This window comes from Nylanderia fulva, unplaced genomic scaffold, assembly GCF_048542155.1.
Source record: "Nylanderia fulva isolate GAGA-0341 unplaced genomic scaffold, ASM4854215v1 Scaffold21, whole genome shotgun sequence".
Classification (NCBI taxonomy): domain Eukaryota; kingdom Metazoa; phylum Arthropoda; class Insecta; order Hymenoptera; family Formicidae; genus Nylanderia; species Nylanderia fulva.
Genome location: NW_028190275.1, coordinates 322,058 through 349,918, shown reverse-complemented (window position 1 = coordinate 349,918; position 27,861 = coordinate 322,058). Strand labels below are relative to the sequence as shown.

Sequence of the window (27,861 nt, the reverse complement as noted above, 5' to 3'; positions counted from 1 at the left end):
TTACAATTCTTTAAATTATTTATTCTTGCTTTCTCCACAAAAATCTTTTCAACATGCAAACTTGTCAATTTCGTCGTATTATAACGGAACAATGTCGTGAAAATCTTAATGGCAACGCGTCTTACTTTGATCTTTCTCTCTCTCTCGTTTGGCACTTCCGAATTGCCGCCCGCGGGTATCTCACACCCATTTATTAGATATGTAAAAATCATTCCGTGTTGCATCGACCACGCGATGTGTTGCATATTGTCCATAATGTCCATTCCTTCTTTCGCCCGTCATCATCCTACATTCCGTTCCGCTCCGCTCGCTCACCTCTTTGCGTTTTTTTTTTTTTTTTTGTCTTCGATGATTGACCCACGTCAATTCCGCGGACAACATCACGATTTTCGAGGAACGATTTATAGAGCGCATCGCTGAATACTCGACGATGAAACGAACGAAAGACACTTGCTCGAATAATGATAAGATTTAATGAAATTTGATCTTTAAAAAAAAAAAAAAAAAATCGAAATTAATTTCTGCGTTATACGAGGACATATTCACATATTTATTTACCCGCGGCCATGCAAATGTAACTTCTTTTGTTTTTTTTAATAATATATCAGAGTAGAAATATGAGAATAAGAAATAAATGGCACTTGCGACTTTTTTATATAAGGTAAATATAAAGTAGTATAATATCGCAATTATATAATTGCATACGCTTTATTTTACTTGATCCAACTTTTTAGAATTCTTTTTAATCGTGCATGGAGAGGGGCGAGAGTTTATTTATTCGAGATAAATATTATATACTAAATACAAAGAATCGCAATTCTTTTGAGGAGAAAAAGAGACATCAGAGATTGGGACTAGGAAGCACTTCTACTGTATTATTATAGCCTTCCGCGGTAGATTTGCCGTAGGGTGTTTATGTGAATGTATATTTTTCGTGCGAGGTCCGTGTATACCGTAAATTAACCTTTCTGCTCGAAGGGACGTGTGTGTAGACCATGAAGAACTTGACGTTCATTTACGTACATGGAATGTCGGCGCACTTTCTACATTTGAGGAATATTTTATCGAGATGTCAAATAAAAAAAAATATAATATTTCTTTTATTATATCAATCAATTGTTCCTTTCTCTCTCTCTAATATATTTCTAAATCGATTTGATAGTCGAATAGCGGTCTGTTATATTTCACATCGAAGCCAGTCGTATCGACGCGGATATCGATGCGAAATTCAGGTCATCGTGCTCTCCTCGTCATCGTTAATTCAATGTTGATTTGAGGAGAAGAACACACGAGGAAGCGCCGTCGATGATAGCAAGAGAAATAGGAACCAATAGAAGGAACGGGAAACTGGCACATCTCGGGGTGATCGAACGTGTAACAGCGCACTCGTGATCATGTTAGTCAGGCGCGCTCGAGGGAATTTTGTTAAACGGTGGGCGAAGGCAAACAGCTTGAGGATAACGTTTGCACGACGCCTAACCGATGACCCAATGACCTCGTACAGCGGTGGCTCATGTAGGTCGTCATCCGAGGAGAGATCGTAGGCGGACTTCTTCTCTTTCTTCCTCTCCTGCGAGAGCTTCGAACCTTTCCTTCTATCCTCCTCGCGAACTCGTCTCTCTAAGAGAGCGAGATACTTGAAATGTTTTCGGCTCCGTTTCGATTTTGATGGAACGACCCTGCAAGATCGATGGTCCTTCGAGTATATTTATATCGTCGGACGGTTCGAGCGATCATTCGAAAAATAGAAAATAACGCGAGGCCACTTGTCAAGTTATTTAAAATTAACATATGAAAATTACAATGTTAATATTAGAAATATTAAGTGTGACTGTTTTTTAAAATATTTTATTATTAATTAAATTACCAAATCATATAATAACTATAATTTAAATTTAAATTAGCGAAAGGACGAGAAAGTCGGAGCCTGTAAAATGATGAGTTCCGAATATTTTTCTACGCCATCCAAATATGAAATATTTAAAAATTAATTAATATTTCAATCTCGTTGCTCCGTTGGAACGCAAGTATTGCCTTGAACATCGCGATGCTTGAACACATTGGAAAAACGTGACAAGATATTTTTGCGTTTCCTTTTGCAATTTCACGAACATTTCTGCTTTATGGTAGGCCTGCGACAATAATTGCAATATTTTATGCCGGGCAATTAGCACCTCTCCCGGCGCAATCTCTTCCTCGCGTCGTAAAACATCGTAAAACAGAGAGGTGTCGCGGATCGATAAGCACGAAGAGCGACGAAGAACGTCTCGAGTTTCACCTGCGAGGTATTTAGGTCCGTATCGCGTTAGAAAGAGGAGGCGCGTCCTGCCAAGGATAGATATCGTGAAGGAATATCGGCCGCGATGACACGCCGGAGGAAAGTTTCACGAGCGTGAATCGAGAAACGTTATACTTGCTTTTCCGCAAGACGCGTTAACCTGTTAGGGTCCGTAGAGTTTATGTTAATGACCCAATATTTCTTCTCCCGTAAGGACATTAATTTCACGCCGCATTCCTCAATGCTGAAATGGAATAGGATGCAAATGCGATCGTCAGGTGTTAAGGGGTCGGTCATTAAGTTTTTAGAATGTTAAGAAACCAAATGAAGTATATACATACGCGTAAATATATCATGCGAGGGAGACATTAAAGATTCATATCGTTATATTTATCATGCACTTTTGAATTTATCGTTCGCTGAATTACTTTGTATTATTATACTCTGCATAAGAATAATTTCACCGCGTTAAAGCTTACATATTAATCATCATCGAGATTTATTACATCCATTTTTTTCATGTATTTTTCATTTTCTATAATTAGACACGTGTGAAGTCAATGAAAATTCAAAAGACCGCGGTGTATTCTAAAGCTACAGCTGGAGATCGCGTAATTTGAGGAAAAATATGCGAATGCATGATATATCATCAAAGTTGCCCCACTATATATGGAAGATTAACGAGTACGCAGTCGCTAATGGCTCTTGATAACAATGCCGGATCACCTCGTAATAGATTAATCAGCATACAGGAAACGTTCCTACATTTGCAAGCAAACGATGGACGTCATTCGTCGGTTGAATTCCACGGGAAACTACGGTCGCGATGTATCGGAATATTCATGTATGTATACACTGCGGATGGTTGATTGACACGCGACCAAAATCCTCGAGAAAACTCGGACCATCTCTCGACAAGGTAACGAGCAGTCCTTTTGCAGTTCTATATACAGCGCTACCGTTCGGCTCTTGAAATTATGCAAATCCTCGATAACTGTTCATCGAACGGCGAAACATAAAGTCGGGACGCGCGACCGCAATAAAACGCCGCCTCCAGAAATCATTAAACGCGTCGAATTTTTTCCGCGCGAAATCGAAATTGATAATAAATAATAAACAAGAATATTCTGTATATTATGCATCTGATTAGTCGATTCCTTCCTCTCTCTGTCTCTATATCTTTCTTCGAATATACACTTTCGGCAATTATGCAAATTCGCCTAGACAAGATTGAAAAAAAAAAAAAATACATATCTCCTGTTTGACGTTTCTAGACGCTTTCACGGCACATTCATCCGAACACAGGACACTCATTAAAATAAAGTGTATAACAAATATAACCAATATTGCGGCCAACTCATGCCTGTCTTTTATAATAATACATTTATTAAAATATATTTCACTATTTTTTAATAATTTGATAAAAACCGTTCTCAATATTTAATATTTATTCCGATGGTTTTCGAATCCTGATCTCCGCTTGGCAAAAATCTTCGGCAATGCTCGCTTTCCGTTTGTTGTCGGATCGTGTTAAATTTCTAATGTAAGTCGCAGCGCATATACGTCACGAGCGCTAATGAAATTCCTTTATCGCGTCGCGTCCGGTCCGTCTTAATCAACGCGGCTGTCGCCGTGAACGAAAAGAATTAACATTTTAAATCACGTGCTCCGCGGGTGCTCGTCCTTCTCCCTCTCATTCTGAAAATACAGGGGGGCCCTCTTCTTTTCCCTTGCGCCGTCTTCTGGTCCTCCTCCGGTAATTCGTTTATTATTATCGAGGAGGTGAGCGCGCGGAAGATTGATCGTCACTCCCCGATGTTTATAATTATTTCGAGCGATACCACGGCGCGTTTTCACATTGTACGTCACGTCGGGACGCGTCTTGTCTCCTGCGCGTGTGGACACGCACACATGGATGTCCACCTACACGCGGCACACATGCGCGAGGTCTGTGTGCGTGCGAAAAGAAGAAAGGTATAGGTTCGACCTCGATGGTTCTTTTTTTTTTTTTTTTTTTCTCTCCTGTCCCCTCTGTTTTTCGAACCGCGCGCCCAGGATCATCAATCCACGTCTCGCGGACTTCTTCGAGAATATACGCCACGCGCAGAGATCGCTCAGGATTCCTGGTAAGATCTCTCTCCGGTATGCGCGCATAACGCGCGTCAAGGTTCTCCTCTTTCCTCCGCGATAATCCTCCGCGATTCTTCCGCTTTATCCAGGTATCGAGGCCTAGCGCGACGATCGGTAATCGCGCGCGCTAATGAAGCCACATCGCTTTGACGTGTAGCATTATCGTTCGCCAAAGGAAAGTAACGTATGAGATATCCCGTGGAAGACAGATCTTTCATTGTGCCATCAATGTACATGCTTTATCGCGATTTACGGTACCGCTTTCGAACGCTTGATTTGAATGACCTCCAACATTGAAAGCAGCGATGACTTCTATTTAATCGTTACACGTGAAAAATATACCGTTAGCAATCTCTCTCTTCTTGCGATAAATGGTCTTTAATTAATTAGAAACGCGCTCTGTATTCGGTTTTGATGGGAGGCAAAAATTGTTTTCTTTTTTTTCCCCGATCATTTAATCCTGGATTAATTGCAGCGGATTTGATTTTCGGCGCACCTTCGTTTACTTTCGTGGAAGGCGATTTTAAAGCAAAGCTCTTAGCATTTTATTTTATACTTTTAGTGGTACACTTTAATTGATTGTATAAAATTTTTATCTTATAATTTTTATTTTATATATATATATATATATATAAAATAATTAGATTCGGTAATTATGTACAAGATAAAAATTTAATTTTCGACACTGAGAATGATTAATGATCCCTAAAATTTGATTAGAAATCATAGCCACACTTATTTAATATTCTTTCCCGATTGGCCAATCCGATTGATGATATCTCGCGATAATTAACGATCCCGACGTGCGTCGCAAACACGGTACAAACAAAGTGCAGTAGCAGTAGGGGACTCGTATCGGGAATCGCGAAGCGGTGAGAGACTCTCTTTTAACAAGGAGAAACCACGGAGCGGAGAGATGCGGTTAATCCGGCACGTTGGAGACGGTATCGCCTGATTGCGAGTACGACGTCACGCGTTGGGTAGGCAAGGTACGAGGCGACGGGCGAATCGGGTAGATGACTACGATGGTGGTTGGTAACGGTATACCGAATCTGCATACACCGTAAACGTATACAACCGCACACGTTTACGCCGCGCTCGACGCTATCGGGGAACCGCATCATGCTAATTCGCATCCTCTCCGTCGACGATCCGTTCTCGAGACGTTCGCCACGGACGTCCCGATTTTGCTTGCGAATCTCAGCCAGGTCGATAGGCAACTATTCCCGTCTGTCCGGTTCCCTTCTCGCGAAATATACGTACGTCGTCTTGCGAGATTCGGGGATACTCGGGAGAGCATCATGAATATCAACGCTGATAAGATGGAAAATCATATGAAGATATTGTGTCGGAATGTGTATACAAAATTGTATTTTATGTATATATTTTTTTTTATATAGATGAAATCAACTTGCATATCAGAGATAAAATGAAAGATGGATTTTTTGAGTGAAATTGGTTGGTTTCATATTTTTCTTCGCATGTTTCTAATTTACGTCGTCTTGCGAGATTCGGGGAATACTCGGGAGATCAAGGCATCGTGAATATCAACACTGATAAGATGGAAAATCATATGAAGATATTGTGTCGGAATGTGTATACAAAATTGTATTTTATGTATATATTTTTTTTATATAGATGAAATCAACTTGCATATCAGAGATAAAATGAAAGATGGATTTTTTGAGTGAAATTGGTTGGTTTCATATTTTTCTTCGCATGTTTCTAATTTACGTCGTCTTGCGAGATTCGGGGATACTCGGGAGATCAAGGCATCGTGAATATCAACACTGATAAGATGGAAAATCATATGAAGATATTGTGTCGGAATGTGTATACAAAATTATATTTTATGTATATATTTTTTTTTATATAGATGAAATCAACTTGCATATCAGAGATAAAATGAAAGATGGATTTTTTGAGTGAAATTGGTTGGTTTCATATTTTTCTTCGCATGTTTCTAATTTACGTCGTCTTGCGAGATTCGGGGATACTCGGGAGATCAAGGCATCGTGAATATCAACACTGATAAGATGGAAAATCATATGAAGATATTGTGTCGGAATGTGTATACAAAATTGTATTTTATGTATATATTTTTTTTTATATAGATGAAATCAACTTGCATATCAGAGATAAAACCAAAGATGGATTTTTTGAGTGAAATTGGTTGGTTTCATATTTTTCTTCGCATGTTTCTAATTTACGTCGTCTTGCGAGATTCGGGGATACTCGGGAGATCAAGGCATCGTGAATATCAACACTGATAAGATGGAAAATCATATGAAGATATTGTGTCGGAATGTGTATACAAAATTATATTTTATGTATATATTTTTTTTTATATAGATGAAATCAACTTGCATATCAGAGATAAAATGAAAGATGGATTTTTTGGGATGAAATTGATTGATTTCATATTTTTCTTCACATTTTGCGAATGCGTATGCGATTGTACGAAGATGTTTTGGAGAAGACACAGGCTGAGAGATGTCGGCATAAGAAATGAAGAGAAAAAGGAGGTCCCCAGTCTCGATGAATCACTCTCGACTATCGGTCGATCTGAACAAGTTCACCCGTATGCTCGAAACATGTTTATCTTCGGTTTCGCGTGTCAACTTCGCGTCATTGTCACAACTTTCTCTATCTCTTCCCTTCGCTTTCTCGCCTCATTATCGATGCATCGATATCGCGGAAGTCGCTACTCCGAGGCGTTAAATCCCTTTTCGTCGATCCTTTTCTGGGGGTCAGGACGAGCTTCTCTCGCGAGGAGAAGCAAAGAATAGGAGAACGAAAGGAAACTTATAGCGAGACGAATAGAAAGAGAAATGAAAGAACGAAGGAAGGAGAGAGAGAGAGAGAGAGAACCCATTCCTTCGTTAGCCGCGAGGCGGAGGCTGGAATCCAGGCGCTTCTCAGCGGGACGCCGTTTCTTCGAGTCTCGACTCTTTCGAGCAGGAGAGTCTCGTACGTGAAAGACTTCCTTCCTCGCTCTTCAGCATCCTCTTCTTCTTCTCTGCCGCCTCGTCCGTTCTCCATTTCGCTTTTAGCCACCCTCTCTTCTGGTCCCAGCACTAGTCTTTTCTTACGAGCTAGAACGAGTGTGCTTCTGCTCGCTCCCGCCATTTCTCTCGCGAGAGCCCGCTATCTCTTCCGAGAACACGAGCGTTGCATCGGTGCACCGTGCGTAGTACACCCACGCGTTGTTACGAGTCGCAATTTGCCTAGACGGTGTTCCCTTTTGAGGATTAAGTGTGTTCTCGATGCTGTCTCTTGTGGTTCCGCGTTCCGAGAGTCCTCCAGAATGTCGTCGAATGTCGCCCCATTCTCTTAGGACATCATTTTACGCAGGGCAATTGACAATTTTAAATCTAATCTTGAAGACTTCGGACATAATGATGAAATAATAAAAAGATAGGGCACCTATACATCTTTACAGCTAGAATATCGTTTTTGACATAAAACAGCTGATGTCCACAAATATATTATGCATTATTACACGCGTTTTTTTTCAGCTGAAAAATCTTGAAATCGTCATAATATCGTACAAATTTACGTAATATTCAGCTGGGGGAAAAATATAGAGGAAATAATTTCTTCTTTATCTTCTGCATTTCATAAATGTTTTTATGAAAAAAAGAAGACACCTCTATGACAATCGTGCTCCCTAATAATTGTTCGCTGTAAATAATTTAATACTTCGAGGAAGGGGAGAAGTATATACACAAGTGCGTAGACGGGAAGTTATTACTCTAAATTACGTCGCGAAAAATGCAACCTTGAAAGACCCGAAGGTTCCGAGCGCGCATTTAAATAATTCCACCTACCTACTTGAATCGTCGGAGACGATGTTGAAGCGCGCAGATTTGCGAAGGCTCGTTCCTCATTTTCAGCATTGTCACGCGCACGCGTTGCCCCGTCATTTGCCAATTATCGCGAGTGAAAGCACACTCCTCGTGTAACGCGAAGTAATTGCGTTACGCGGACAGACGAGCGCAATCGCGCGCGCTGGACAATCGCGCAAGAGCGGTCGTTACTCAACAAAGAGTAATCTCGTCGTCGTCTTCCTTCTCCTTCTCCGTGTGTACATATATATATATATATATATATATATATATATATACATATATATGTGTGAGCGCGTGTAATCCGCGCGCGGAAAAAATGCGCGGTCCGGTAATAATCGCGGTAATCGCGCCCGGAGAATGCGGCAGAGGCGCGTTTATAAGTACATAACGGTTTGCGCAGGACATCTCGCATGATCGGCCACGAAGGAGAGATACGATCCTCACCCGCGATCGAAAGGCCCAAGTCGAGGAAGTCGAATCCGAGGTCTATTCGGGACGAGAAATTTGCCCTCTAGCTGAAAAGTCGAGCTCGAATGTCATCTTTGTCGATTGAAAGAAAAAGACTCGTTGAGAGATGCGAAATAAAAATTTTAATTATTTTTTTAATACGTGAGGCACGTGTACATTGTGTGGGAAAAAAGAAAAAGGATTTTTATTTTGCGTACTGCTTGCATTTTTTTATGTGGGACCATTTGATGTAAAAATTCACGTAACTTTATATAGATATATATTCTTTTTAGAAATGCATTGAAATGATTATTCTCCAGATTTTATTCTTGGATACTTTCGTCTTGCAAAAGAATTATACATACAAATTTAATAATAGCACATGTGTTTGAGCAAGAAAACCTGTGGCTAAATCTATCAAAGTAGTACGTTATTTCACGACTGCATTAACCTCAATGATATGATGATGATGATGATGATGATGAAGATAATGATGATGGTGGTGATAATAACGTTGCTAGTCGATGAACCGCAAACAAAACTACGAAATTCGTATAGTTCCAATCGAAAATCGCCGACACCGGCGGCATCGCTTCGTCTCCTCTCTCTTAGGCGATCCTGTATTTGCGTGTACTTGAACGTGCCGCGTCACGGCCGTGCGTATACAATATTTGCCTTTGCACAATATTTGCAGACACTCCAGGGTATATTGCCGCGATTCGTCCGGGTTCCGGTACAGGTGTCGTGCACCTTCTCTCATCGGCGACTTCTTGGAAGTAGCTAGCTAGTATACGTAGCCAAGTATAGTATACGCGAGGTAACTGAATACGTTATACATATATATATATATATATATATATATATATACCTATCGAAGGTACGAACGCACATACGAAACGACGATCTCTCGCTCGAAACGGACCGTTAGTCAGCTGACCGCTGGTCCATTCGTTACGTCACGTCTGCGTATTCGATAAAAATGAGCGCTCCGGGCGACCGTAGAAATTCGCGCTGTCAACGTATAGACAAGAGCACGTGGCGCAATCCTCCTGTCACAGATTTTTGACGGGTCTCGCTGGATCCGATCAGCTACAAACGAGAGTGCCCTTGATATTACAGTGTTTACTTAGGGGATATATTATTCATGTGCGATCGCTGCCAAACGTTGACTCGAGGTCCGACTTATATTCATCATTAAACGCGCTCGTCTGATCCTCATCTCGCGTCGACGTTGATCGCAGGAAATTCTCGTGTAACAATTGATACTACGCACTTATGTCGAATGACGTGAGTATTTTTGACCGAACGATTCGGTGAAATTTCAACCGAGGATCACCGCAAATGTGAAAGAACCCGTTTCTTTTTCCTGAACTCGATGACGCGTGACTGCATAGATAAGTTTCATAAGCACAGATTTGTCGAGTGTGTCAAAATTTTCCTATTTCTCGAAAAGATTTCAAGGACAGATGATTGAGGCAGATCGTAAACTGGGGCGATTTGAAAGAGCGAGAGAACACGTGGAAGCAAAAGCTTGAAAAGAAAGAATCACATTAAAAAGATATACATTTTGCATACAGAGATTTTTTTCTTAGAATTTTATAAGAGCTTCTCCGATTAATATTTACACCACAATAAAAAATATTAATATCTACCACAATAAGATAATAAAATGTTTGATTAATTTTGCTATGTACATTAATATGGTAAATATTAATCTGAAGATTTTCAGGGTAAATTCTCTCCGTGCATTTTTTTCGTACAGGAAAGAAAATAAAAAATGAACACATTAAATGAACTAAACTATCAAAAGTTTTCTTTCTATAGATACATCAACTTTTACAATTGATGCATAATAAATCAAATAAATAATAAACATTTGAAAGCGAAAGATTGAAACATCTATGTCTAAAAGTATATGATCTAAAAGAAACATTTTACTATTGATGCGATACGCGTCGAATTAACATTAAATAAAAAAAAAAACACTTCTTATACCTCCCATCTATCACTTGTATTTTTCATTCGCACTCGAAACATCCTCGAACAAAATTTCGCAAGCTCGATCGATGTTGCCTTGTCGCCGCCTTGATCGCGACGGATCGTAACCGTGTAACGTGAAAGAGCGAGATCGGAATTTTAGGTAGCGACGCGAGTCTTCAGAATGATCGAGCATCCCGATTTACTCTTGTTCCAGCCGTGCAAAGGGGTCGAGTACCGCCGTCGCAGCCCTCGCTGCCGGGTCTGCCGGGCCAGTTCGCCCTGACGAACGGGGAATCGGTCACGTGCACCGGCATAAACGGACACAGTTACCTCTCGTCGTACATAGGCCTGCTGCTGAGGGCGGAGCCGTATCCTACCTCGAGATACGGCCAGTGTATGCAGCCCAACAACATCATGGGCATCGACAACATCTGCGAGCTCGCGGCGCGGCTGCTCTTCTCGGCGGTCGAGTGGGCCCGAAACATCCCGTTCTTCCCGGATCTCCAGGTGACGGACCAAGTGGCCCTGCTCAGGCTAGTCTGGAGCGAGCTGTTCGTCCTGAACGCGAGCCAGTGCTCGATGCCTCTTCACGTGGCGCCGCTTCTCGCGGCGGCGGGACTTCATGCCTCGCCGATGGCGGCGGATCGCGTGGTCGCCTTCATGGATCACATCAGGATCTTTCAGGAACAAGTGGAGAAACTCAAGGCGCTTCACGTCGACTCCGCGGAATATAGCTGTCTCAAGGCCATCGTCCTCTTTACCACCGGTGAGTCTGAAAGTCACACTTATATTGCGATATGTTGAATCGAAGATACATTGGAGAGACATTTTTATTCAATTTGTGCAAAATATATATATAAAATTCAGGATGATTTCTAAGCCTAGATCTGACAGGTTTATTTAAAACTCGTTAATTAAAAGTCGTACTTTTATTCATTGAAAACTTTCAAGAGACTGTAGTATCGGGACTCCTCCATAACGCGTAAGTGGGTGATGCGAGAAGATTAGGCAGAGGGCCTAGGTAGCTTAATGGTTAGAGCAGTCGCCCGGCAAGCGGAAGGTTCCAGGTTCGAGTCCCGGTCTAGTCACCCGAAGGCCCGATTCTTTTTCGCGGATCCCACAAGACTTTTTTATCGATAAAAATCTCTCGCGAAATATTATCTACACATCTCGCAACGATTGATCTGTCGTGAAATTCCATCGGAGAATGAAGGGCGCTCGAAGGAAGTCTACACTAGAAAGCCATTCGACTTTGCGTTTTTGCGTTTAGCATCAAGGATATTTTATAACGTATTAATACTTCATTGCTGACACAACTAGGTTGATTGCGATATGTTGAATCAAAGATATATTGGAGAGAAATTTTAATTCAACTTCACATAACTGTGTTATATATACCTATAATTATTTTCATGCAAAATATATATGTATATAAAATTCAGCATAATAATTTCTAAGCGTAGATCTGACAGGTTTATTCAAAAGTCGCGCTTCTATTCATTGAAAACTTTCAAGAGACTTTTTTTATCGATAAAAATCTTTCTCACCAAACATTATCTATTGAAATATTATCTACACATCTCTCGCAACGACTGGATTCGTCGTGAAATTCCATCGGAGAATGAAGGGCGCTCGAAGAAAGCCTATACTAGAAAGCCATTCGACTTTGCGTTTTTGCGTCTAGCACCAAGGGTCTTCTATAACGCATTCCCATACATACACGCGATACTTCGTCGTCTGTATTACCCGCCTATAATCGTCATGACGATGCTATCTCGAAGACGCTCGTTGTCACGTAGCCGCGATCCTTGACGGGCCTAGAAGCCTGACAGCGCATGAGAGGGACAATGCTCTCTCTCTCTCTCTTTCTCCCTCGATCGCGAAGCGTCACAGTTCCTGTACCTATGTACCGGGTGGCAGGAGAGCGCCGGAAGAAGCGCTCTCGGAGCTTAAGTCCGTGTTTCCCTCTTTCTCTATCCGGAGAAGCTAGGCTTGGTCTAATCGACGTGGCGAGATATTATCATCTCCGCGCGACTGTCATCCAACAGCGCTGGGATCCTCGTCCAGGACCAGGACGTCGACGAGAGATCCGACGACGGCATGACGACAATTCACTGACGTTAACAATGTGTAGCTCCGCGATCGTCATCGAGCCCACATTGAGACAATGCGTTTCTCTCCACCGTCCGTCTCTCATCTCGTAGCGCGTTCTCGCTCTCCGAAGCCAATCTAGCTGGTCCCTGTATCTATCCCTTCTCTCTCTCTCTCTCTCGCCGCATCCGATGACAACCGCATCCTGTCCGAACGAGCGCTCGCGCGAGTTATCTCCCGGCCCATCTGCTCCTTTCTCCAGGAGGAACCACTATTATCGCATGTGTACGTGTACGCACACAGTCGCACAATCGAGGGGAGATTTTGGTCGAACGCACGTTCGCACGCACACGAGATTTTAGTTTAGGGGGGTCGACGTGGAGAAGGAGAGAACGTCGTCGGCGGGACCAGGACGATGGTCCATGCTAAAGCATTTCGTAGTAGATACGAGACACACAGGGGGCTATTTATTTCCGTGCTATATGGCCGCGCTTAGCTCGGTTTAGCTTATGCTAATGTCCCATTCTCGAGGAACCGCCGCCTCCCTTTCGCTCTTTTTCTGCTATTCGACTTTTTCTACTATTTTCTGCGCTTGAACGCGATCGCCGGACGGCTGCTTTCTTTTCTTCCTCTTTCAGATCCTTGCTGCATAGGTATCATTCCCCTAGTCTTGTTTCGTTATAAGATGTAACGTTTAACCCTTAAACACGTAACTCAGCTTATGTATGGAATCATTTTCGAGTCTAATTGTATTTCTACGAACGCGCACAATTGTGTATGAATATACAGTTTGCATGTTTTTTTTTTTAATTAACTTGAAGTCGAGTTGTAGGTATGAGAGAAAAGTGTAATATATAATATACAAAAATGTTAACATGAAATTTTCATTAGATTTTCTCTAATCATTAGTTATTAAATAGGTTATATTAAAATTCTATTAGAAATGAAATAAATATTAATATTATATTAATTTAATCGAAGAGAAATTTAGCTGAGACAGAATCTATTTTTATATAATTATTTATTATCGAATAGAATATTTTTTTTCTCGATATAATTACTCTGAAATCTAATTTAATTAATGGACTCGCGAATGAACAAACGCATATACACACCAAGTTAGGAATAAATATTAGTCAATAAATTACCGGTAACATTCCTGTAATATATCACCACGAAGATAAAAGTGACAAAAGAGATAAGCTTATTACTTATTGTGGGGATCGCTATCGTGAAAGTTAAAAAGTAAGGGCCAGGACACATCATTTCGCTCAATTTAACTTAATGAGAGGTAAAAGCGTGGAAACGGTCCGTAATCCGCGGTCGCGAATGAATTCGTTTGAAATGAAAAGTGGAGTGAATGTTCGCACGTAGAGCCGCGTTATTACGCTAATCGAGGTGTGTCACTATACATAGCGAAACACAGAAGTAGCGAATGCGAAATGCATTATTAATTGCGCCGGGGCCCCGGTTATGCCGCTTTAAGATCTCGCATACGAGATAATGAACGATCCCCGCACGAATTTTTGCTTTGTACGCGTTCCACATAAATACGAGCGTTTGATCATTAACGGTTTGATAATTAACAGTTGACAGTTAACGGGATCGTGAGAAATATTTAGGATGTTGCGCGGCGACAATTATAACCGATTCGAGAACGTAAATCGCGATATCGAAATCATACGTCGGAATATTTTATATTCATTTAGGTTGTCAAACTTTCTATTTAATAATTTAAGTGTAAATCGCATATACCAAAAGTTATTTCTTTATTAATATAATCCTATTTATTAATTTATTATTCTCATAGCTCATGATTATTTCTCCTTCTCTTCCTTTCTTTTATAATTATAATTATTAATTATTTTTTTATTTATATATTAAGAAAATAGTATACAAATTAACGTGTCTATTTAACATGATGAAATCAACTTTGATATAAAAATGTCAGTCAAATTTTCTGGATTCAAATGAATCCTCTTCTCCAATTTGTATCTCTGAAACACATTTCTTTGAATATAATATAAATTGAATACATATATTAAATGCGTTGTGGAAAGACGCGATTATGGTACTTACGTATCACTCGTAATCGACGTGAAATTAGCGTGTCCGCCGACGAGCGCGGATAAATTTCTCGCCCGCGAGATCGAGAGGGTGCGGCTTTTTTTCGTACACCCCGTAGTCGTCGGATCACGTGTCTAATTGTTCGGATAAAACGGCGGAACGAGGGCACGATACATAAAGTAACGTTTAGCTCGCTAAGATCGGCCGCCTCTCAGCTTTCTCCGGCGCGGCGTTCCGCATGCACGAGATGTGCATACCCGGTGGTCCGAAACGACCGGGCGCGTTGTATAGGCCGCTTGAATAATCGTCGCCCGGGATCATTACGCCCCGACGTCGATACATCGGGACCGTAATTATACGGGAAAAGGAACGCGCCACGATAGTTTGCTCTTTCTCCCTCTTTCACTCTCGGCTAGATCCTTAATTGCAAGAACAACCGACGCTGCCATTTATCCCGCAATCAGTAACATTTCCCAAGAACCTCGCGATCAATTTCGAAGACGGCGATTCGCGTCGCCGCGTTACGAAATTTTGCTTTTTCGATCTTTAATTATAGAGCAATATGCAATATATATCGAATTGAATAAAAAAAATTAATAAATATTTCTATTAATTTGTCTGGACGGATGAAAAACGCAAGTTTTGAACTCTCGCGAAAGAGACGGGAATCGTTGTCGCGCGGTTTGAGATTAGGGCGGCTCGATTTGTTTCGAAATCCCAAGCTCTCTCTATGTCGGCGGGATAAGATCGGCCGCGTTATCTGGTCGCGAACCACCCCGTAGAGCCGGGCATGTAAATGCGCGGATATATTTATGCGCGAGAGGGTATTACCGGGGCCCCGTGAGTGTGCGCGGTATATATATCTACGTGTATCTTGATGGGAAACACTCCCACGATTATGTGGCATGCAATGCAATTCCCTGCTGCCTTGCCCAACAACCAAGCAGCCATCGCGCGTGTTGCATTTCTGCATGTGCGCGCGCGCGCGAGCACGCGGAGATGCCACTGGTATTTAACGATCTAATTAAGAATGTAAGCTCAACGAGAAGCGCTCCCGACATCTCGGGCCCGCGTATAGATCTCCCGCGGCATCTTCGCGCGACTATCTGCCGACTATCTGCGCGCGACAACATCGCGACAACATATATATATATATATATATATATATATATATATATATACACTATATGTTTAACAATCTCCTTGATTTTAATGAAAGGAAAAAAGTCGGACAGCTGAATGCAGAAATAATATGGACTTGAATATTTATGCACATAAATATTTGCAGTTCTTACTTACAGCTAAAATATATTTTTCAGATTTGTGGAATTTATAAATTATGCAGTTTTTTATTTTTTTATTTATAGGAAAAATATAAAATTCTTATTTTTTTTTATTAATTATTTTTGTGACAGCTTGATGTATTTTTCTCATTATAATACAATTTTAAAATCACTTCTAAATTTTACTGAACTTACTTATTGCTCGTGATCACAAATGGCGTTAGATATAATATTGCGAAACATTAATATTAGATTATTGCATACATTCTCTAATATCGTATAAATTCTAAATAAGTATATAAAATTGACGTGATCGGAGGGGAATAAGTGATCTGAAGGAGCATTAAGAAATCGAGATGAAGAATGCGAACCGCTGTTAGCCATCGGGCTTTCGAGCACCGGGTGTGCCGGTGTGTTTAATAAAATATTGCCACATCATTATATATATATATATATATATATATATATATATATATATATGTATAATAAAATATAGGCACTACGCGAGGCCGCGCAGTCACTCTTCTCTTTTTTCTCCGTTTCCTGCCGTCGTCGTCAATGATGACTCGATACATTCGGACAGGGCACCCTCTATTCGAGCCTAGATACAGAACTGACGCAACGCGATTGGTACACACCCACACCTGTCAACCTCCATTGACAGGGAACTGTCAATAGTAATTACACCTTAATTTTATCACGCAAATTTTATCTCACGATATTCCTCTTTACTCGCATTCTTTGCCCGAACGACCAGTATTTCGTGTTTGTTACAATCTATTATTTAAATTCTTTAGAACTCTGGAACGAACATATTAATCTTTTTTACAATTTTCCAGATTACAACAATTATATTTTTAATAAATTCTGGATAGTTTATTTATTGTACACAATATTTGAAGAAAGGATATAAGTAGAAAAATTCGCGCTAATTATACGACAAAATATAATTTCTTTTATTAATTGAATTCATCACAAAAAAAGTTTGCGAGATAAACAAAACTCTTCTACCTGAAACGTGTGTCTCAATTAATCCCGGAAGACGATCCGCGAACGGGATGTGCACTCTGCAATTCAAATGTTAGATAACACACGATTCGTCGCGATGATTACACATGATCCATCATCAATATCATCCGTATTCCCGGATAGGTCGGCGTGTTATTGACGCGTTTATCGTTGCCGCTATTATCCGTCTGCGCCGTCCGTACTCACCTGTTAACCCCGGATAATTTATCGATGGGCTGAAACAATCGTGTCTCTCGAAATATCGAGCAGGAGCGAGAAAGAGCGTATAACTTTCCCGGAAAGGACGAGAGGGAATCTGTCATGCGCGCAGGACACACGTACGTGTACAAACAGATAATATAGTACAGAAACTACGTACTATACTCTTGAATGGTTTCCACGTCACCGACTAATCAGCGTCTATCAACGAACGGAGTATAAGCGAGCGAATCCCGAGCTTTCCAGACGTTCATCAATCTGAGACAGTTTCCGCGATACGGTAAACAGTAACGGGTGACGCGGATTGCGATGAACCAGCGGAAAGTATCTCGGCAAACACTTTGCGTAATTGGAGATGCGCAATCGTACGAGACCGTTCTTCAGCGAGTTCTCTTCTTTTAATATCGGCGCTCGCACGTTCGCTGATAACACGTTTTAATACCGTTAAACGCATCGTAATTAACCGACGCAAAAACTGGTTCGGACAAGCGATTGCGATTTGCGACATCTTCCGGGAAAAGACGTTGAGATATTTATGTAATGAAATTATACATGACGTCATTATGTATTCAGCTAAAAAACGAGAGGAAAAAGAGATAATTACGCGACCGCTTCTGGAGCTTTAATTCCCACGCGGAGAAAATACGCGATTGGAATAAATTGTCAGAGTCACGAGTAAGATATTTCGTCTTACTTTTAAATTTCGTTTAATTATTTACGTATTATTTTTAGTTGATTATTTTGGTAATCAAATCATCTATTTTTGACAATCAATAGTTTAAAGCCGAGCTTTTGTTCCTCTCCCAAAATTTAAATTAGAAACCCTTATTTATCTTGTAACTTATTTGTATAATTAACTTTTTATTATCCATTCGTTTGTCACAATTTTTCTTTACAATAATATAAATAAATTAATACTTAAATTTCTCATATAATAAGAATGACAGGAGTTAATATAAACAAGTGTTAATTTTAAATCTTGAGAAGTGTGACTTAATTTCTCACAGAGATGCCGCGAGTAGATACCTGTTTCCCTAAACATGTCTGAATCGCGAGAAGCACTTCCGCGTTCTTGAAAAAAAAAACAAGGCACCTATCACAAGCTCGACGATGAACACCTGGTAAACGCCAGAGATTCCTCAAGTTTTCGTTCGCGCGGCCCGAAGGAGAACAATGCAAATGCCGACGCCACTGTGACGTATCGCCGCAAACTATCCGGCTGTGTTTCAAGAGGGTGACGACTCCCGTGTTGCGCTCACACATACATGTACATACCCACGCACACGCTGAGATAGAGCGAGAAAGAACGCGAGAGAGAAAGCGAGCAGTGGATGGAGGAGGGATGTGTTATCTGTGAACCCGAATCCGCGACCCTCCACGCGAGTAGGGTGGCCTCTCTATCTCGTATTGTTACACCGAATCGGACGGGAGAGTTAGGGGTCGGCCTCCCCCGAACTCTTGACTTTAAGCGTTACCCATTTTCATTTTATTATCTGCCCTCTTCATCCGCGCATCGAGATTCCATGACGCAGATTCGCGTTCATCGGACACACAAATTGGAGAACGCTCCGTCGACGAGGTTTGATCGATTAACCTGTCGACGACTGTCGGAGATTAAATGGATTTTTCTTCATCGAATCGGAAGGGTTGCCGATACAGTTATATCGTCAAATTTAAACGGAAAGAGTTTTATCTTGATATTTTTTTCGAATGTTTTAATATTAACATTGTTTGTTCGTATAATGTTAATTTGAAAAATTAATCGTGTTATACAATTGATATTTTGTAATAATATATATAATTAATATTTTTTGGCGCGACTTCAAGAAGGCAACTTTAAAGATTTAGATGAATTTTTTCTAGTTAATTAGATTAATGTGGTATATACTGAAAACTATATTGACAGAGAGTAGATAGATTATTAACATAATGCATGACGTTTTAATAATACACGTGTTGCATAATTGATATTCTCTTATGCAAAATGGCTCAGCTAAGACAATAATCACAATCACTATCGATTATATTAAATGTAAATGCTGAATTAATATCTCCGAATTATGTCAGTCATTCAAAGTTAAATATATTATATCAAAAATATATATATTCTTGGATATATGCAGAATTTATATACTGCTACACGTAACTACATATATTAATGAAAAAATTATATATATAATAAAAAATATAGATAAGGTTGAAGGGAAATTTTAGTTAATTAAACTAAACGAAATAGAGGGTAACGCATATGTACATAAATATCGGAGCACGATTGATTGCATTAATAACACGCGAAAAATACCGAGACACATTCGCTTAGGGATACGCAGAAGTCACGCTAAATCGAATCATTATCGTGATAGACAAGCATATCGCCTTCATCTTTCTCGCAGTTACTTGAGAAATTAAGATGAATGGATGTAGGAGACTTTGTACGTAACAAGAAATAAAAATATCGAACACACACACGCACAAATGCTCATAATTATTATATACGCATATCCATAAAATAATTTTTTAAATATAATTCTAAATAGTAATTTAATTTTTCTCTGAAATAAATGCACAAATATATTCCCTATTCAGACTATTTCATAGATATTAAAAGGTACAAAATATGTATATATTGAGACTCAAGCATATACAAAAGTTCAAAGCTACATTTCCTTTCCGGAATATTTTCATATTTAATATTATCTGCGTATTTTTCTATGGTCCTACCATTTTTCATCATCTGTGGAATTTATAGTATTAAAGTACAAAAAAACTTTCTATTAAATCTTTCTGTTTTTTTTTCTCAAAACAAAATACATCTTTACAGCTAGAATATCGTTTTTGACATAAAACAGCTGATGTCCACAAATAATATATTATGCATTATTACACGCGTTTTTTTCAGCCGAAAAATCTCGAAATCGTCATATAATATACGCGTTGTAAACAGCGTATTCAGAGTCGCGTCGGGCTTGAGAAAGACGGAGAGAGGAGAACAGATCCTACTCGCATGCATATTCCTTATCGGTGTATCGCAGGGCAAAGGGTTGCCCCGGCATTAGAGTAAGCCACGGTATTAACCCCGGAGTTTAATATAAACAGCGAAGCGGGGATGCCCCGGCATTCCGGCAAGGGGTGGCGAAGAGTTGGGGCACAAGCGGAACACGTGACCGCCGGACAATGCCGGGCGCCTTATCGACGTCGTCGTGGCTAGGACCGGCAAACCCCGGTCGGATTTTCCGCGTGGTCCTTTTGCCAATCTAACTCTCTCTCTCGCGCGCGCGCGCGCGCGAGCGCGTTTAGACCCCAACTCCCGGCTGGTGAAACAAAAGGACTACGTCCACACGTCGTCGTCTCTTCGCTTAACCCTCGCGAGCGAGCAACGTGTGCCGCGGATCCGTTCGAGCGTGATATCGCGGACGAACGGTGGAAACAAAGAAACTTTATTTCGAGTGCTCGCCGAGGGTCGACCCGAGTTAGAAAAGAGCCCATTGTGAAAACGAGCGCAAGGACGGTCGTATTGAATTTGTAATGTTTAAATCGCTTTACGCAGTGATGATCGCTTTTTCGAATTTCAGAGGATACAGGTATATGCAGGGTGCATCTACCATAAATAAGGGTGAACAATTTTTTTTGAAAATTAAGAGTCTCTTATGTAAACATATATCCTTTCCCGAGGAGTTCCACTTTTCTGAAGAAAAGTTAGTTTCATCCCCTTCAAACGATACAAGATGCGATTTTCTAAAATTATTTTTTTACAAAACTTATCATCTATTAAAATTTATTAAAATAAAAATTAAAATTATTATTAAATAATTATCTATATTTTTTCTCAGTTGTCTAATTTTATGAAATATATTGCGTTAAATAAAAAAAAGACTGAGAACAATTCTCGACTTGTATCATGAATCGCAACATGGGTTAATTATTTTTTTACAAAACTTATCATCTATTAAAATTTGGAACTTTATTGCATTTCTATATTTTATTGCGTTGAATATAGAAATCATTATTAAATAATTATCTATATTTTTTCTCAGTTGTCTAATTTTATGAAATATATTGCGTTAAATAAAAAAAAGACTGAGAACAATTCTCGACTTGTATCATGAATCGCAACATGGGTTAATTATTTTTTTACAAAACTTATCATCTATTAAAATTTGGAACTTTCTTGCATTTATATATTTTATTGCGTTGAATATAGAAATCATTATTAAATAATTATCTATATTTTTTCTCAGTTGTCTAATTTTATGAAATATATTGAGTTAAATAAAAAAAAGACTGAGAACAATTCTCGACTTGTATCATGAATCGCAACATGGGTTAATTATTTTTTTACAAAACTTATCATCTATTAAAATTTGGAACTTTCTTGCATTTCTATATTTTATTGCGTTGAATATAGAAATCATTATTAAATAATTATCTATATTTTTTCTCAGTTGTCTAATTTTATGAAATATATTGCGTTAAATAAAAAAAGACAGAGAACAATTCTCGACTTGTATCATGAATCGCAACATGGGTTAATCCTCGCTAACGGTGGAGAATTAATATTCATTGCGTGACAATTTAGCACTCTCATCCGATATTTATTGCCACCTTCCGGGTACGAATAAACGGTACGTTTAAGGATTAATCTGCCGCGTGTCGCGAATTGTTGTGCCGGTCGTCCGTAATGGAGAAAGATAAAAGAAGTCGCGCGTTGGCGAGAGAAGAAAACGGAGAGAGAAGAACGCGCGCGCGCGCGTTTACCGTCCGCGAAAGAAATTAGTGTGGATTTATGCGAGGACGGGTCAACAGGGGGATCGTCAAAAACCACGTTGGCGGGGCCAACGGCGTCGTCGAGTAAATAAGGACGTAAATCGGCGAGAAGGCCGTAAATTCCAGGCGCATTTGTTCCTAATTTAAAGAGTCCCCGAAATCGCGTCTCGCCGGAGGTGGGAAGGAAACCGCAACGGAGGGCCTCTCTCTTCGGTTTTGCGGTGATACTCTTTAGCGGGTGCCTCTTTCGACGAAAGAAAAAAAAAAGAAAAGAAAAAACCGAGGCAACGCGCGATTAATCTCCCGTTCGAGCAAGCCGCGCGCTCCGAGGGAAGTCGCTCTCTCTCTCTTTCTCGACCTTGCGACTTACATGAGGATCTAAATTTGACCGTGCACGCTAATGAGCGTAGGCTGGCGATTCATTGACGAAGGGGGAAAAAAGTATCGCGCGTCGTAACGCGTTTGCTATAGCGATTGCACTTGCCGAGAGCAATTTAAAGCGTGAGCGATCGCTTGTCTCCTTACTACATTTTATTTGTTTGAATGTAACATAAAAATGTTATAAGGCTTATATTTTAATTGATCCAAAATATTTGATAAGAACATTTTTATCATCGCTGCGTGTATTATAATATTGAAGCTGATAGGGAAATGTCCATAAATAGAACGTTATTTAATATAATATTAAAATGTAAAACTATAATATATTAAAAGGGAGGAAGAGAAATATATGCACTGTAAAATATGATATTAAATATTAAAAATATTATGTAGAATTGATATAAAATATTTAATGAATATTCCCAAATACATTTAATTTCAATATTATTGAGAGGATCCTTCGTTAGAGCTTGCATGACGTCAATAACGAACGCATCCATACTCTCGAAATAGGTGTCGCAGGACGTAACACGTAGTAAGGGATTCCAATGCGTCCGCTATTTTTACGGCGTGACGACGTGATAGCGGCGCGTCATAGCGGGAAAGAAGAAGTTAGTCCCGCACGCGGTTTCCTCCCGCATATTTAGCGCCCTTCCCCATGTCAAACGGGGCCATAAAACACGCTTGCGCGTAAATAAAATGCGGTCGGCTTTGCCGTCTGCTCGGCGAAACTAGGCAATAGATCGCTACGGAGAAACGACTCGTGTCCTCTTCGACACTCTTCTCATCCCCTGCTCGAGAATCCAGTCTTTAAATTTCTTTCAACACATTTTCCCAGAAACTATGTAAATTAATTCAATTTTTTCAATTTTTTACATTTATATTTATTAATTTTTATTTGCTCTAAACAGAGCAAAAGAGAAAAATTCGATGCTCTTGGTGTCTTGATTGAACGATGCAATTGCATCTAGAATTTAAGACCCATCGCGTCTTATGAATATTCTACAAATCAACGAGTCGGCTTGGCCACGAATTGTTATTTCGACCGGTCACGTTATATTCGATTCGAAGAAAAGAGCGGTTCTTCCCGATGCATAAAAGCTTGTCTAGTCTTTATATTCTCCTTGCTGTAACTCACTTGCTCGTATATACGTCTACCTTACCCGTTACTTTATACATTCTTCCTCGAAAAATCTTTAATGAATTATTGTTATGATAAATACCGCAATTTCATCATCCCATATAGGATTTTACGATTGGCCTAATATTGGCCCAAAAATGGTTGCCATGTCATCTATATTGGCGCGATAATGATGACCGTGATTGGCCCAGCAATGGGAATGTTATGGAGTGATAACTTCGGCCCGACTATGGGTAACTAACATATATATGGCCAAATGTGGTGAACAATGTTGGGCCATTAGTTGTGAATTAATCGTATTAATATAACTTTTTTAATTTTCGATACTTTTTTGGTCTATAATAATTTTGCGACATATTTATTATAAAACGATTACAACAAACCGACGCAATGCGAGTATAATCACAACGAAGAAATATATACTGTCAAGTTAGATTAGGTTATTAAAAAAAAAACAGATAATTATATCGCAACCAAGCATGGCCCAGAATAAATTACCAAGTATTGGCCAAACATTAGTTACCACATATCGGGCCAAGCATTGGCGCTATTGCAAAGACTGGCAATCCTATATGGGATTCTCATAAATATTATAAATTATATTCCCAAAATCAATCGTACCAATAATAAATGTAACAAATTTAAATCTCTTTACCTAATCATAATCCTTACTTTTTTGTATTCCAAATTTGTGTATGTCCTGGCTTAGTCGTCCCAGAGAGAGAATGTGCAATAAATAATTCTCCGTCTGTCTCTTTCTTCGATTCTCGGACCCAATCACTCTCGTCGGACCGTTTTCGCTTGCGACATCCCTCAGACCGATTCCACATACCCACACGCACAAAGGTGCGGGAGCCTCTCGTGACATTTCTAGTAGGTAGGTATGCTATGTTGGTCCGCTTCCCGCCGCACGAAGCGAGTCAGACAATATCGCGCATTCACAGATTGCGCTGTCAGGCGGCTCGAATAATATTCGGGGTGACACGCCATGTATCCGCTATGCGGTGCCGCCGTGTCGAGGGTGTATGACTCAGCATCCCTAACGCGAGCGGGAACTGCCCCGAGGAAGCTTTGGGAGGGAGATTTAGGAGGTGGACTCCTCTCTCTCTCTCTCTCTCTCGTCTTCGTTCGTTTCTTCCTCATCTCCCAGAGAATCCCGGCTCCTTTTTCGTTTCGGATAAGAGTCCTCTCTCTCTCCGTAGGAGAAAACGAGCGAGACCGTCGTCACACCACGTGTCCGTGACCGATCCAATTTTTTCCTCCACGCCCCAATATACGTCGCGCACCCTCGTACGTGAGCGACACACACACACGCGCGCGCGTCTTCGTTCTTTCCCTGACTTCTCAATCAGGAATAACCGCGTCGGCGGTGGGTATATCGAGTTTGCCAACGAGATTCGTCACGCTCGATAGATCTTCGTGAAATACTTTGAAGCCGAATTTTAAAATTCGTCAATACGACCTGTGGGCATCCGTGACGAACGCGGATACATCATTATCCGCGCATTGCAATTGATTCTCTTTCTCTCTTCCATCGATTTTCTGGATTATTCAGTTTTGAAAAATATTACATCGTATATTAAATTTATTTTATTTTAAATAGCAACTATATATTTTTTTTAAGGCATAATTTATTTTTTAATTTGTTTTATGTGTGATGTATTTACATATGTGCTTTTACAATCAACTGTTACTAGGCAATTAGAGATTCGTTGAAAGAGAATTATTTCCTTTCTCGAAACCTACTTTATGAAATTTTCCCACAAATCGATCATCTGCGACGAAAGCCGGTGTTCAAAGTATCAGCATATGGTCCAGCTATAAGCGTCTTCCTGAAAACATGCGATGCACATTTATTTTGAGAATGCCTCGAACGTTTTTCTCACATCCTGCTTTTCTCGCTAGTTAACTTGGCTATAATAAAAGTGCAACTGTATCGTACGAAAAAAAATGCGATAAAATATGATGGAATTTTATATGACGAATAATTCAAACTCTCTCCTTTAAATGTCATTTCTTTGAAACATACATTGCGCATAAATGCGAAAGTAATTAGGATAATAAATTTTGGACAAGCGCATAAAGCTAATTGCGCAAATCTTTAAGACATGTATTAAAACAACATATCTTACCTATAAACGAGATTTACAAGACACAAAGATATATCTTATAACATGAATATCCAAGCTAATAGAATTAGAATACACGTGTAGGCGGATACTGCTTTCCAGCGAGGGAAGATTTTCGCACATTACGATCGCGTAAACGAAGAAATGTCTGCGAGAGACGAGTGTCACTGAATTAATGACGCGAGTCCACGTGGTCGATCCTCGGGGAACATCGTAATTCCCGTTGGGAAAAGACCCATTCGAGAAGAGGAAAAGAAGGCGCGTTTTCCCTTAACAAAGTAAATTCCGCACTTTTTCCTGCCCGATCGCACCCGCGTTGTAGTCTTGTGCAGTCCGATCTTTAATTAATCCGATTTACATCGGGCTCGATCGAGCGTTGCTACTCTTGCGACAGAGCTCGCGCATACCTTCCTTTACTTCCTAACAGGGCTCTCATTAAGAGCGAAACAATGGTTCGAAAATGTTTTTTTTATTTGCGACTTGCGTCCTTATTTTTACGCGAATTAATATAGCCACAGCTGTAGATGGTAACTTTCTGACAGATGTAATATAAAGATAAAATAGAAATGCGAGAATTCAATTCTTTAAAGTGAGTCTTTTTTTATGAATAATCTATAATAATAATTTTGAAATTATTAGTAGTTTCGATTAATTAGGATTCTTGAGCACTTTTTAAATTTTATAATAGATATAACAATGTTTTAAGATTTACTATTTAATATATTTTCGTTTTCATAAATTCTATAAATTAGATCACTAATCGGAAAGATGTTTTATCTTTTCATTTATCTTTACAATGAACTACTTCCTTTACTTCCTAACAGGGCTCTCATTAAGAGCGAAACAATGGTTCGAAAATGTTTTTTTTTTATTTGCGAATTGCGTTCTTATTTTTACGCGAATTAATATAGCCACAGCTGTAGATGGTAACTTTCTGACAGATGTATAAAGATAAAATAGAAATGCGATAATTCAATTCTTTAAAGTGAGTCTTTTTTTATGAATAATCTATAATAATAATTTTGAAATTATTAGTAGTTTCGATTAATTAGGATTCTTGAGCACTTTTTAAATTTTATAATAGATATAAAAATGTTTTAAGATTTACTATTTAATATATTTTCGTTTTCATAAATTCTATAAATTAGATCACTAATCGGAAAGATGTTTTATCTTTTCATTTATCTTTACAATGAACTAAACATCGATTGAAAGATAGAGAGAAAGAAAAACAAAATAAATTGTATTGTAAAATAACAATTTGAAAAGATAACATGCTAAAACGATGAAAAATAAATATCGCGAACCGCGGATTATTTCGCGAAATAAATTCGAACGAGAGAATTTTGTCAGATATATATTTTCGTATCGATCCACCTGACGATAATTTGTCATTGTGTCGTGAATTGCGATACATCCCGACAGTTGCTGCAGGTCGACTTTCCCCAATTCCAACGTGCCCGCCACGTCCTACACCACTGCGCACGAAACGCGGGACTTTCGGTGCTGAAGTGTCAGGCCACTGATAAGCCGAAGGCATTAATTTTACGGCGTGGTCCCCACCGCGGTGGTGGTCCATGGACCCTGTCTCGACTAATACAATTATGTTATAACCCCTTGCCAACTCGTCCTTTCCAGGCCTCCCCTCGGCGCCCTTTCTCTATCTCCCGACACCCTCGATCTCCGGCCGAGCCGAGGGGTGAAGGACGAGAGAGAGAGAGAAGAGGGACTCTGAGGAGGGCAGAGTTGCGGAAGCCGAACACGCGTTTGTTTCGAATCCCGTTTACGACCGCGGGCATACTGCGGCATACCCCACATACACCGCAATCTTCCTTTTCCGCGCGCTAAATTATTACGATCGCCTTGCAGCCGAGAAAGATTATTTTAGCGCGATTTCGCGCCGAATTTTTAACGCGGGAATATTGGAAAATGCACAGGGATAGATAGAAAAAATAACGTGAACATCTGTGAAAAAAATAGATTTGTTCATTAATAAGATATTGGATCACCATTTGCCTTTTTTTTTTAGGGGAATGTCTCATCTTCTATCTGTCAATTACTTCAGAGATGTTAAGGAGGAAATCTGTTTCTC

The 27,861-nt window shown here is 39.8% G+C and overlaps 1 protein-coding gene across 2 annotated transcripts in view; it reads left to right on the top strand.

Annotated features, from left to right (window-relative positions):
- svp (COUP transcription factor 2) overlaps positions 1–27,861 on the top strand; it is a 126,830-nt gene that overhangs the window by 43,634 nt on the left and 55,335 nt on the right. For both annotated transcript variants that reach the window (XM_085482671.1, XM_085482670.1), the window contains exon 3: positions 10,901–11,452. In XM_085482671.1, the coding sequence (XP_085338797.1) occupies positions 10,901–11,452 (552 nt within the window). The remainder of the gene's footprint in view (positions 1–10,900; positions 11,453–27,861) is intronic.